Raw genomic sequence first — 13,502 nt, forward strand, 5'->3', positions numbered from 1 at the left:
ATTTGAACATTGAGTTTTTCATTCAGGCAATCCACAAGATTGTTAACAAGCATTTTTGAAACTCATTTTCAAAAATATTATATTATTACAAGGTTTTAGGAAAAGTTTCAACTAAATAAGCTTTGGTTGAAACATGCCTTAGATAGCACAATTTGATGTTCAAATCATGAACATTTTTTTCTTTTTTAACATTTCACAAAGAATGTGAAAGAACGATATTAAAAACAGCAAAGAAAAAAAACCCAAGGCAGTTGAGCAATTTATTTTCGAATCTCTGTAAAATTTATTTAAATAAAAATGAACAAAATGCAAGGAAAGTCTGAAAACAATTCTGTTTAAAAATAAAGCCCTATTCCTGAAAAGCATTTGAGAAATTTAGTATATCTTATTTCATTAATTCCAATTTTTATTTGATCGGAAAGTACTAAATAATGATCAAACAGCCCAGTTCAGAGCTATCTGCAACACAGTTTTAAAAAATTTAAGAAAATATAAATCTGAAAAATTTAATTTTACGGTATCCTGGCTTAGCCTAGAATCACATATCTACAAAGTTTCATTGATATCGGAGAGGGCTGAGTATAAACATTCCTGAAAAAATCCTATTTAGGGCAGAAATTGCAATCTTTTGTGCAAAAAATGTCAATGGTGTGCAAAAATCTCCACAACTACCAAATTTTGTTGAAAATATCCGGATAGTACGGATAGTGCGGATAATTATCCGGATATCCGGTGATCCGGATAACGGATATCCGCACGGATCATTATCCGGATATTCGGATATCCGGATATGCGGATAACCGCATCCCTAGTCACTACCGCCAACTGGAGATAATCGGGACTGCAGTCTGATACAGGAGATTTTAGAGCAATAAATTTGGAAATCGGTGTACTAATTGTTTTGTTCTATTCCTGTTGTAACTAAAATCAATCAAAACAATCAGAACATTTTGTTAAAAAATGGCTAAAACAGCTGTCAAAATTCCTTACTTTTGTCCTGATTTGCTACAGATGCCGGTTTTTAATGAAAAATAATTAAATATGATTTTTTTTCAAATTTGAAGCCATGAATATACGACAATATAATACCAATTCTTTTTTAAATAAATAAAATTTAATAGAAAATATTGAAAGCGCAAGGCATTTTGCGGATCTGTAAACTAAAATTTCAGCAATTTTCCCTAACAAGCCAAATTAATGCTGATACATGCCGATTACAAATTTTAATGCTTTAAAATTCTTATCGAGTACTAAGTATTCAACTATTCATATATTTCCACAACCAAATCTGAATTTCCAAGCCAAAATTTGATTTTTTTTAATTTCGGGAATTCCCGGGACAAAATTTAAAAAATCCCGGGATTCGGGAATTCCCGGTTTTGAAAAAATCCCGGGATTTTTGTCCCGGGAATTCCCGGGATGGACGCACTACATGTTGGCAACTTGCTCCACTACCTGTCTAGCTTGCTGCTTCCTTCTCGCAGCCTTCGTCGCCTCGATCGACCTCATGTTCGAACGGTTCGAGCAAATCAACGGAACCGAACGACTGCTTCGCTGCTGGTTGGGAATTTTCTTTCATGTCGGCTTGAATAATAAAAAGGAAAAAAATAACATCAAACAGTATATTTTTATCACTAAGTCACATCACACCGCGTTTGAATGATATTACTCCTTACATAATTTAATCCTTTGAAATATTCGTATTTGATGGGATAAATTTGATATAGAAGTTGTATAAAAGGATAATAAATACTTCTCTCACCTAATAACATTTTGAGGATATTTTTATTTGTTACAGTTATTTACGATCAATATCGTTTTGTGTTATTATCATCTTCACAAGCTAAAAATATCATATTTGAGGACATTCGTATTTACTTTCTGTGAGATTCTAGACAATTTATTATTGTTCCCCCGATCAAAGCAACCTGACTTCACTCAGTTTTCTGCAACTCTTTGGCCAGCCCGGACAAATCGGGATACAAAACAGCCGCCGGAACTACCCGCTGCTGCTGCGACGCTCCATTCGAGCATCCCTCCCCGGCAGCTTCGTCCACCTCAGGTACCGCAGGCCGATATCCGGCAACCAGCGCCTTCCCGGCATTTTTCGCCGTCCTTTTCGCAATTCCCTTCGGCGTCATGTAGTTCATGTTGTGGCTCACGTTGATCACGTTTCCGACCGTGTCCAGCGAACTGCCCACGACCTGGCCCGCCTCGCTGCCGTATTTGTGCTGCACGATTTGCACCGTGCTGTTGCTCAAGCTGACGCCCAATATCGAGGCGGACTTTTCCAGCCCGGCGTAAACCTCGCCGAAACCTTCGACGGCGCCGGCACAGATGGTGAGCGCACCGTGAACCTTCTCCGAGGCGTCTTCCGCGCTCATTCCGGTGCTGTAGGAGAGCAGGTTGGAGCCGTGCTTTTGGATGTGCGGTGCCAAGAATCGTCCCAAAGCCATCGTAGCTGTTCCGACCTTGCCGGCGATGTAGCTCGTCACGTTGACCGCCGTGCCGGACACGGACTTTGCGATTTCGATGCCGGTTTTGACGTTGCCTGGAACCTGCGCTGGCGCTTCTTCCGGGGACTTGCGAATCTTGGATATTACGTACGGAGTGCTGTACGAGATGAATTCGCCCGTTTTTTCAGCGCCTTTGACCAGCCCCTTCGAGACGTAGAACGCCCCTCGGATGATATTCGCGGACACGCTTGCGCTGGTACTCCGCTTTTCCCGCTCGCCGCCAAATTGGACCGCGCCTCCCTGTGTGACGATTCCGTGCAGAAAGGCAACGAAAATCTCCAACACCACGTCGTCCGCATCCGGAGGAATCACCAGTCCGATCGTAGTCCCATTGTCACTGGTCAAGTCCGGAATGATGAACGCACCGTACTCGGTACGATAGCAGGGCGAAACGCCCGGAATAAGCGGATAGATAAAAGAAGGATCAACTCCACGGTGCTCTTCAACGGTATCCGCTACTTCAACTCCCTCCATTGCTTCAACGCCACGGTCCAGCGGCTGCTCAGCGTCTTGAATCCGAGTAGAAGCCGCCGTCGGAATCACCTGGATGAAAACCGTGCTATCCAGCTTCCGAACGTCATCCCGCTCAATCCTCACAATGCGCAACGTGGAATCATCCAGCGTCTTCATAACCACACCATCAGGCTCAATGTAGTACATCTTAACGCCATCGCACGAGAACAACAGCTCCAAACAACTGTCCGCCCCTTCCTCCTGCTGGCCATTGCCCTGCATCTGTTGCAACGCGTGCGCCAACTCCGTATAAGTCCTCATGCGCAATCCACCCTCACAACTCTCGCCATTCTTCGCCCCCTCAGCATCCTCCCGATCAACCTTGCCCCCAATCTGGCCAATCCGCTGCAGCACCTCCCCCCTAGTGCACTTCATCTTGTGGATCATCCGAACCGCCTTGTCCCAGCTTTCGTCCTTCTGGAAGTTGTCCGGAATTTCGACCGGGATCGCGAGCGCCTCATCGATCGCCTGGATGCCATTCTTGTAGTCCTGCAGTGCCAAGTCGGGCCGCTCGCGCTCCTCAAACTTGATGGCCCGCTCGATGGTGCGATACGCGTGGTCGTGCGCACCCTGAATGGTGGCGAACGTTTGCGCCCATTGGCGCTCCGATGATGATGTTCGGCTGAACATCGCGCTGGCGTGGAGCGATCTGGAAAGGGTTTTAGATTATTAGTTATAAAATATTACAATAATTATAATAGTTACAATTATTTTAAAAAAACAATTAGAAAGTATCACAAGGTGCTTTATACAACATCACAGTTATGCTACTGTCACAAATTTGCAAAATATCAATGAATAATTGAAAAAAAAAAACTCTTCTAGATTCACATCTTGTTCCGATCAGTATTTACAAATATAAAATTTATTAAACGCTTAATAAACCTTTATTTGAATAAAAAATTCATACATAAAAGTTATTCGAATTGTTCTAAATAGTTTACAAGTGATTTTTCAAGAAGTAATTTTTTTTAATGGAAATTTAAATTTGCAGCAATAAATTTTTTGCTCCCTGATTTTTGGGAAAATTTTAAAGGATGGGAGACAAAAACTTGAAAATGATAAAATTGCATTGGCCTTATCTCAAACATAAAAAAAAATGAAGACATGTCTTACAATTTTTTAAGCAGACAGGCATTTCAAAATAATCAATCTCATAATGGCCTGGTTGTCAAAATATCTGGATGTTTGGAAGTTAATAAATATTTGTTCTTGTTGGCCCTTTTACGCCCAGACATATATACTTTGTGGTAAAAGTCTTAACAATTCAAATTTTGGTACAATTATGTGCTTTTATCAAAACATTTTTTTCTTTTGTAGTCGAAAAGTTGTTTTTTTAACAATAATTTTACGATTTGATTCAACAGTGGCCATGATTGACCATATCTGGAAATCTGGAGTTTTTTGACAAAGAACTTTGTCCTAAGGGCACTGTCTACGGGTGTCAATCCAAAATTTCGCGAAGCGAAAGTGTAACGATTTGTGTAATTGTTTAAACGCTTATATCTTCCACCCAATTCAAGCAATCTGCATGCTTTATCCACCAAACGAAAGGGGAAGTCTTAAATTGCAAGAAGACTATTTCACAAAGTTGATCAAACTTTGTTAATGTATTCAAAAGTTAAGATGAAAATAAAAAATGAATGCAGGAAAAATACCGGCTGCTGATTGGCTGAGAGCACTTAGCAAATTTTGCCTTCTCTCCTGTTTTCGTGGAACTGTCACGCGAGAATGTTGCACCACTGTTGCCACATTTCATGCGAACTATTTAAGCTAACAGATAGCCTCAGAAAAATTCAGTGCCTGACGAGGTTTCGACAAAGGCGGATCCACGGTGGTAATTTTATTGCTCACACACACACGCACACGCAAACATTGAAAGACACAGTTAGTACACCAAATTGGGAGGAATTCTGTTCTTATGAAGATTGTAAGGACGGTCACCAGACCAGAATGATTTGGGGCAATGGGCTTGGGACCACATTTATAGGATATTGGCCACACCCGGAGTGGCCAGTGCCCTCGGGAATGTTCTACCGGGGGGACATTAATCGAACCATACGACTTGGGGCAATATGGGTATCAAAATTCATGGTTTTTGATACTGGACATGAAAATTGCCATTTTGATTGGACATTTTCCGAACCATACTTGTTTTGGCAATTTATTTCCACAGAGGTGCCAAAGATTGAAAACATTTAATAGGAATAAATTATTTAGGATTAAATACATAGGCAATGTTTTAAAAATATAAAATAAAATAGAATATTTTTTAGGAGTTTTGTACAAAGTTCTTTATCATATTGGTCATGTAGAACATAACCACCTGCACCTTTTTTTGAAAAAGTCCAATAAACCAAATTTCCAGTTTTTGCTTTTTGGGTGTTTTTGAATGAAAATAAAAATTTGGTTTAGTGGACCTTTAAAAAAAACTCCAGAAATGTTTCTTGAAATTAAATGTTAAAAAAAATCAAAAAAAATGTATTTTTTAGAACTTCAAATGAGTTTATCTCAGAAACTAATAGTCCGGCTCTTTTAAAAGTTATTAAAAAATTAAAATTTTCGAAATATTAAAAAAAAAATTGAAAATTCAATCAAAACTTGTGGTGAAAGCAACTTTTGACGATTAGGGATTGAATTTTATGATTTATATTTTCGCAGTCAGGCTATTACAAATTTTGCATTTTTTAAATTCTTTTTCTACATATAACAAAATGCTTTTTACACTGTTACAGTTTGGGCAATGCAAATTTTATTTCCTCCTTATATAATGTTTTCCCTGAAATTTTAGGGGAAAAATTTACTATTAAATACAAGATTAAATACGAAGATTGATTTCTAGTCAAATCCAAAAGCAAATTGCTTTCTTTAGAAGGAAAGGCAATAACAAAAATGTTATTGAAAAAAAACTTCCATAATCCATTGTAATATATTTAGAAAGCCTTGTTTAAAGTTATTTTCTGCTTTTTTTATTGGATGTTTTTTGACAAATTTCACAATGGATTTTTCTTTTGCATGTTTCCCTTTTTCCAGGAAACTTGTTTGATATTTAATAGTAGTTTATGCCACAAGTTGCACAAAGAGGATTTTTTCAGCACGAGTCGTACATTTATCCAACGAGGTTCACCGAGTTGGATAAATACGACGAGTGCTGAAAAAAACAAGTTTTGCAACGAGTTCCATACAACATTTTTTGAAATTCCGAAAAACACCCGTTGAGTGAAATTTTAAGTCAAATTTTCATGTATTTTGTCAATAAATCGTTTAAATCAAAAAAATGTTGAAAAGTGTTACTTTACGAAACAAGTGCTGAAAAGTTCAACTTTTCAGCACCCATTTCGGTGCTGAAAAGTAGAACTTTTCAGCATTTATTTTGAAAAGTGTTGCTATTCGATTCTTTTATTTTTTGTACAGAAAAGTAGGCTTTTTCATCTTTCAAAAATGACAGGAAAAGTAAGTCGTTTTACGATGGAATTGCAAAAAAATCTTTTTTGCAATTCCGTCGTGAAACTTCTTACTTTTCCTGTCATTCTTGAACGACGAAATAGCCTACTTTTCTGTACCAAAAATAACAGAATCGTATAGCAACACTTTTCAAAATAAATGCTGAAAAGTTCTACTTTTCAGCACTGAAATGGGTGCTGAAAAGTTGAACTTTTCAGCACTTGTTTCGAAAAGTAACACTTTTCAATATTTTTTTGATTTAAACGATTTATTGACAAAATACATGAAAATTCGACTTAAAATTTCACTCAATGGGTGTTTTTCGAAATTGCAAAAAATGTTGTATGGAACTCGTTGCAAAACTTGTTTTTTTCAGCACTCGTCGTATTTATCCAACTCGGTGAACCTCGTTGGATAAATGTACGACTCGTGCTGAAAAAATCCTCTTTGTGCAACTTGTGGCATAAACTACTATTTTACAATTCCGCTGTGAAACTGTCAGTTTTAGCAGTTCTTCTGGAGAAACGAAACGGCCTACTTTTCCCTACCAAAAAAAAAAACAGAATGGAAAATTAATACATTTTAATACCAGTGCTGAAAAGTTCTACTTTTCAGCACTTAAATGAGTGCTTAACCCCTTCCCGCCCAGAGCAAAATCGAGATTTTTTTTCGTTTTTCTTCTTTACTCGTAACTGGATGGACCAAATTGGATGAAATTTTAATGGTGATAAGTTAACATTCTATATAAACTAATGCATGTTGAACCAGGTTGAAAAAATGCAAGGTTGCAGACAAATTTAATTTTGAAGTCAAAAAATTGGGGTGCTCTGGAGTAACCATGGGCGTGAGAGGGTTAAAAGTTGAACTTTTCAACTCTAGTATCGAAAAGTAACAGTTTTCAATATTTTTTTTTGTTTTGAACGTTAAATTTACTAAATACATGAATGTTTGACATAAAATTCCACTCAAGAAGCGATTTTCGGGATTGAGTAGTAAACAACTCGTTGCAAAACTTGATTTTTTCAGCACTCGGAAAACCTCGTTGGATAAATGTACAACCGTTCTAATAAAAAAAAAATCACTTAAAAATCTAAAAATAATAAAACATTACTGGACCCTTAAAAAAAACTCCAGAAATGCACTTTCAAAACTGCTGGTTGAAGCGTAAATCAAAATCGAAAAGACATCCGCCACAGCGTACAGTTGAATAAACAGCAAGCAACAGGTTGCAGACCACTCCACTTCACTCGTGGTGGCACATTCATTCAGACTTGTCCCTGTTCTTCATGCAGTGTTTGCCCGGTGATAACAACCCATGGCATGATGTTTGCCCATTCTGAGTTCACGCGATGACACGGTGTCTCTGGTGGGGACTTGTAATATGATCCTCTCCAAAGGAAACCCGAAATGTACGTTCCGAGGTGACTCATCGGAATCCTGCTTCGAGCATGATCGTCGTAAAAATGTTTCACAACTTGTGCCATTTAGAAAATTAAATTGCTGATTTCATATCAGGGTTTTAGAGTGTGACATGTTTGTGTGGCGTATTTAGACTACGTGGAAAGCAATGACGATCACTTCGCTGTCTAGTCTGGTAGTAGTAATGAGTAACTAATTAAAAATAAGCATGACTGTCTTATTTACCTTTTTGAAATCTGATGTAATAACTAACAGCCGACGAATGTGGACCTTGCTCTTTCTGAAGAACACTCTGTGACGTGTTTGATGGCTTGGAAGCAAATCTGCTGTCTACAAACTTTTTCCACTCTCTTTCAAGGCCGTGCACTTTTTATACTATTTGCTCACACCCGGCTATAGTTTATGATCACACTCTTAATCTTTTTGAAAGTTTAAACAGTCCCAATTCGAGGAGATTCCTGCGGGATTCAAACACCGGAAAAACACTAGATTCCTAGCCGCTTCATCACTTTGTTTTTATTCTGGACGGAACCTCTTGAACCTCGCCTGACAAACTAACGACGAATGAACAACTGCTGCGATCGATAGTACGCATGCTCTCGCGTGAGTCGTGTCGTTCTGTTTGGGTTTCTTGCTCTACGAGCGAGAATGGCGTCGCAGCTGTATGGGTGAAATGTACAACGGATGGCAGTTTGTAAGCGTGATGATAGAATGATCCTAAAAAGTGAGCTAGATATTTTTATTATATTTTTTTCAAGTCGATTCAATGAGGAGATATTTTTTGAGGAGATTGTAATAATTTGAGTCATTTCACTTCTGGTAAAAATCAAATTTAGTGAAACTTAGATTACCTGTTGAACGATCGGCAAACGAAAGTCCCCAAATATGACATTTTGGGGACTTTCGTTTGTCCACTAAAAGCCATTTCTGAACTCTCCAGAATGCGTCCTATTTTTCTAATGAAATTTTACAGTAGGACGTAACATCAGGCGTTTTCAAGCAAGAATACTTTGGTAAACAGAGTCCATTTTCGATCTGCTTACGAAACACACGTTTCAAAAATGCTTGAGATTGTTCATCTACACGTCTTTCAAATGCTCCATTCTTAAAATTAATGATATTTGGTTTCAATTAAGAAAACAGCATCAAATTTTATTGTGTCTCTAATGTTGATATATATCAGCACTTAGACGTTAAATTACAGCTAATTATAAGTTCTTTGAAAAAAAAATTAACATAAATTTAGAGATTTATCAAACAATAAAAATACAAAAAAAAACTGATAAATTTCAAATTTTCGATGCTAAAAAATTATAAATTCAACAATGCAAAAATTTAAAAACCATCACACAAAAAAATAAATCAAAATTCAACAATTTAAAAAACTTAAAATGCCAAAAAAATATTTTTTTAGATTCTTAAGTTTTTCAATTTTTCAATTCTCAATTAAGGCTGGTACAAATTTTATTCAAAGTTGGCCCGAAAAATCAGGGGGCAAATTTTTTTTTTTCAAAAAACATCAAAATTTTAATGGAAATTTAAGTGCAATCAGCTGAAATCAATTTAAAATGCATTCCCTTGCGTTTAGAATCATTTTTAGCATGTTTGGGTTGTTTAAAATTCTTTTGAACTTTGGAAAAAAATTTATCTTTAGTATCGCAAAAAGTTTTTTTTCACTTTTTTTTTTGTTTTCGTCAAATCCTGGGTGCTGAAAAGACAGAATGCGTAACGTGATTTTCGAAAGCTCCCCACTGCTCCCCACTAATACAACTGCACTACAGCTGTAAACATAAACAAAGTAGAAGGCTATGTTCAAGCTCAAGCGTGACATATTTTTTGCTGCTGAAGTGAATTATTATAAAACATTTTGGATCTGTTGATGTTGATGTTTTCGATGAAAAATTAAGTGCTTCGCACTTTTTTCTTCGTAGACTAAACGATGGGCGGCCAAAAGAGGCCTATTTTTGTTTTCCACGTGATGAAAAATTGTGTCAAAAGTGGGTGGAATTTCGTGAATCAGAAGAGCAACCGAATGGAAGTTCCGAGATTATGTATCTTTGATGTGTAGTGATAATATCGGAGTAAGATTATCCAATATTATTTGGAAAGTACTATTCATAGTTATTGATAATTCGTCGCTAACTTTTAAAAGAGCGTCATAAAATAGGTTCTGCGTGAGACATAGCGATTATAAAATTTTAGCGACGAATTATGCCAATCTCAATTTCAACCCTCTTATTAAGATGTTTTGACTTCGAATACCTCAATAGCCATCGATTTTTTTTTATTCCTGACTAAATAAATTATAGATCGATCACAATACTTGCCACTTCTTGGTATAATTATGCGAACAGTAAATTGGTTCCGCTTTGACAGTTCTAAATTGAGGCCGCTTTGCGGACAACTATTCTGCACCCAGGTCAAATCTTACTTTTTTGAAAACTAATGATTACAAAACAACTGATTCTAGGTCAGAACTAGTGTCAAATGCATTTTAAAACACTTTTTGCAGTCAAATGTTGAGACTATGGCTTGTTATTTCACTTTTTTTGCCCTGCCCTCGACCCCCGCCAGAGCCAAAACTTTGAAAATATTAGCATTGGCCTAATTGAAACCTAAAAAAATAATCCTGAGGTTTTCAACTTTTTAATTATTTTCTTATTAGATCCTTAAATCTAGGATTTTTTCTAAAACAATATTTTCCCTAAAAGAGCACTCAGCTAGCAAAATCTAAACTTAGAAATCTGTACCCTCCCTGTTAAGGCTTATGAATTGATCTCAGTTGAAAGGTTCTCCAAATCTCTGAATTGCAAATTCTAATAAACACTAATTGAATTGAATTGAATATATTCTTAAATTTAAAACTTAAAACATATTTTTTTAGTTCCCAATTTTTTTAATTTTCTAATTCTTAATTCTTAACAAATCCTTTAGTTTTAATGTCTTGGATTATTATCTTCCTAGGTTCTTTTGAATTCTTAAATTCGTAAACTTTTAAACTCTTAAACTCTTGAATAAATAAATTCTTAACTTTTTCAAAGTAACATTTCCTTAATTCATCATTTTCTTTTTTAATTATTTAACTCTTTAACTCTTTAATTCTGGACTTCTTAAATTAATGTATTCTTAAATTCTTAGATTCTTCAATTCTTTAATTTTAAATTCCTAAATTCCTTAATTTTAATTCTTGAATACGTTGAATTCGTAAAATCCTAAACTCTGAAGGTCTGCTTTTTGAACAAATATTTTAGGTAAGAGACCCAAATATTGAGCAAAATTAAGAATGAAATTTTGGCGAGGATTTAAGATAATCAAGTGCGAGTTTTTTTTTATTTTGAATTTATTTTTTTTAAATTTAGAACTATTGATTTTTTTTTCGTTGGGCAATCCTTGTTTTTCATTATTATTTTTCATTTAGTAATTCCTGTTTTTTATTTTCGTTTTTTTTATGCATCTTTAACTATTTCCCTATTTAAATTTTATAATTTAGGAATTTCTGAATCATACAATTTTTTAACCTCAAAATTTCAGAAATTCTGAATTTCTTTATTTTTGAACTTTTTGATTAATAAATCATTTTGAAATTTTGAGTACGGTCTAGACTGTATTATCCGAAGGCTTTCAGAAAATCGAATCTTCGAATAATCGAACCACAAAAAGTTTTTTTTTGTCTTTTTTTGGTTGTCGAGTTGGAATATGACCCCTGAGCTACGTTAAAGCGATTTAGAATTTTTTAAATCCAAGATGGCGGCCAAAATGGCGGTAAATTTTTTTGAAAAAAAATGTTGTTAATTAATAGGCAATCAACCATTCACATTTGACTAAAATATAATCGCAGAACTCGAATTTGATGATTAAAGTAAGAAAATAAGAAATGAAAAAATGCTTTGCTCGTAATTCGGTTGTCCGAAATCCCATTCAAACCTTCGGAAAATCGAAACTTTTGATAAGCCTTTCTTTGATTTTTACATCAAAACATATTGCAAACAAGCACCGCGCGGAAAAACGCCAAGCGCCACTTTCCGGCCTAATTAAGAGGTTAGTTACAAAACAGGTCGAAATATCAAGCCTTGTTTGGTAGAGTCGCTAATGGACTCACAATCCTAAGATCGTTAGTTCAAATCCCGAAGAGGTAGGTAGTGAATGTTATTTTTTTTGAATGGTGGAATGTCATCAAAATAAATTATTTGCTTCAGTTTTTGCACATTTTTCGATAATTTATTATTCTAGCAAAAAAAAACTGTCATTCTGCGGTTGATTTTGTATTCACTTTGTCAGTTTTCATCTTCTTCTTCCTTCTTTCAATGATCGACTCAAGCTTCTACTTCCTTCTGGTGTATAATAGAGTTGCCCAGTTATACGTGGTATTTTTTGTTTAAAGAGTATATTTATAATAAATGTAGCGGAAACGAATAATCCTTGCACTCACACAAAAACCAAGACGCCTTTCGGGAGAAGGTGGTCTTGATTTTTTTTTATTCGGGACGAAATCGATACTAAAGAGTTGGGGATTCGTTTCAAATTCTTCAGTTCTCAAGAGGAGAAAAGAAAGGGGAGGGAGGGGGGGGGGATCAAACTTAAGTACTAGGCATCACTTTTTTATGCGATCTGTCTTGATGTTTCTTTTTTTTCGAATCAGAACAACATTCGGTTTAGCGGTACGCCGAGAGGATACGGTTGAGGGAGGATTGTTTTTTTCAATTTGGGGGATATTTTATGCTTTAATCCAATTATTGTATGTTGATTATTATTTGATCACACACACGCACGCGTCACACGAAGATTAAATAATTGATTGCCGCAGCTTCGATGCCGTCTCGTGTGTATGTATGTATGTATGTACGTGTGCGTCGATTCGTAGACGGAGCAGAACAATCACAAAAAGGTTAATACAAGAAGCTTAACACACCCATCGCGACGAAAGTAACAACTGGCAGTATAATGTTGTTGTTGTTGTTGTCGTGTTTCGTTAGCATGAAAGAACCATTGTAGTTGTAATATTGCACAAACAGCGTCGTCGTCGTCGTCGTCGTATGTCGTCACAACTTGTACATGACGTTCCGGTCGTTGGCGTCGCTTCCCCCGCGGCTTCCGCTGCCACTGCCATTGTTATTGATGTGGTCGTTGGAGGTCGAGTCGGCGCGATAGCTTTTAATGGTGTATTCGTAGATATGGTTGGTGCTGAATCTGGTCGAGGCTGGACCGTTTCGGACGGAACGTCCGCCACCGGTCGCCGTCGTCTGCCCGTCGCTCGTCGTCACCCCACTCGAGCTGTAATGGATGGTTCCGAACGGTGGCTGAGAGTTCGTCGCAGCCCGGAAGCATCGAACCGCCGAGCAGATGATCGAGCACCAGCGCCACGATTGGGCCGGATTGCCTCCACCGCAACCCGTCGAAGACGACGACCCCGACGAAGACCCGGTGGTCACAATCTGTTGTCTTACCTTGGGCAGCAGCTTTGACCGGGTCGATTTCCCATTGTTATTCCTCCGATCGCTCGAGATTCGTTCGCTGCCCCCGTCGTCACACTGCTCCAAGCTGGCATCGCTTCCGCTGCTTCCACAGCCACTGTCGTGCGCGGTAAATGGTCCGCTGTACCCTCCGTCGTTG

General features: G+C 37.1%; 1 protein-coding gene across 1 annotated transcript; it reads right to left on the minus strand.

Annotated features, from left to right (window-relative positions):
• Nucleotides 1–1,608: 1,608 nt before the first annotated feature.
• Nucleotides 1,609–8,480, minus strand: LOC120432384 (protein spartin). The gene is made up of 2 exons (XM_039597577.2): nucleotides 8,118–8,480; nucleotides 1,609–3,678 (listed from the first exon to the last, which is right to left on the minus strand). Exon 2 carries the CDS (start codon nucleotides 3,657–3,659, stop codon nucleotides 1,935–1,937), a length of 1,725 nt encoding a protein of 574 aa, XP_039453511.1. The 5' UTR covers nucleotides 3,660–3,678; nucleotides 8,118–8,480; the 3' UTR covers nucleotides 1,609–1,934.
• Between the last annotated feature and the right edge of the window lie 5,022 nt (nucleotides 8,481–13,502).

This window comes from Culex pipiens, chromosome 3, assembly GCF_016801865.2.
Source record: "Culex pipiens pallens isolate TS chromosome 3, TS_CPP_V2, whole genome shotgun sequence".
Classification (NCBI taxonomy): Eukaryota; Metazoa; Arthropoda; class Insecta; order Diptera; family Culicidae; genus Culex; species Culex pipiens.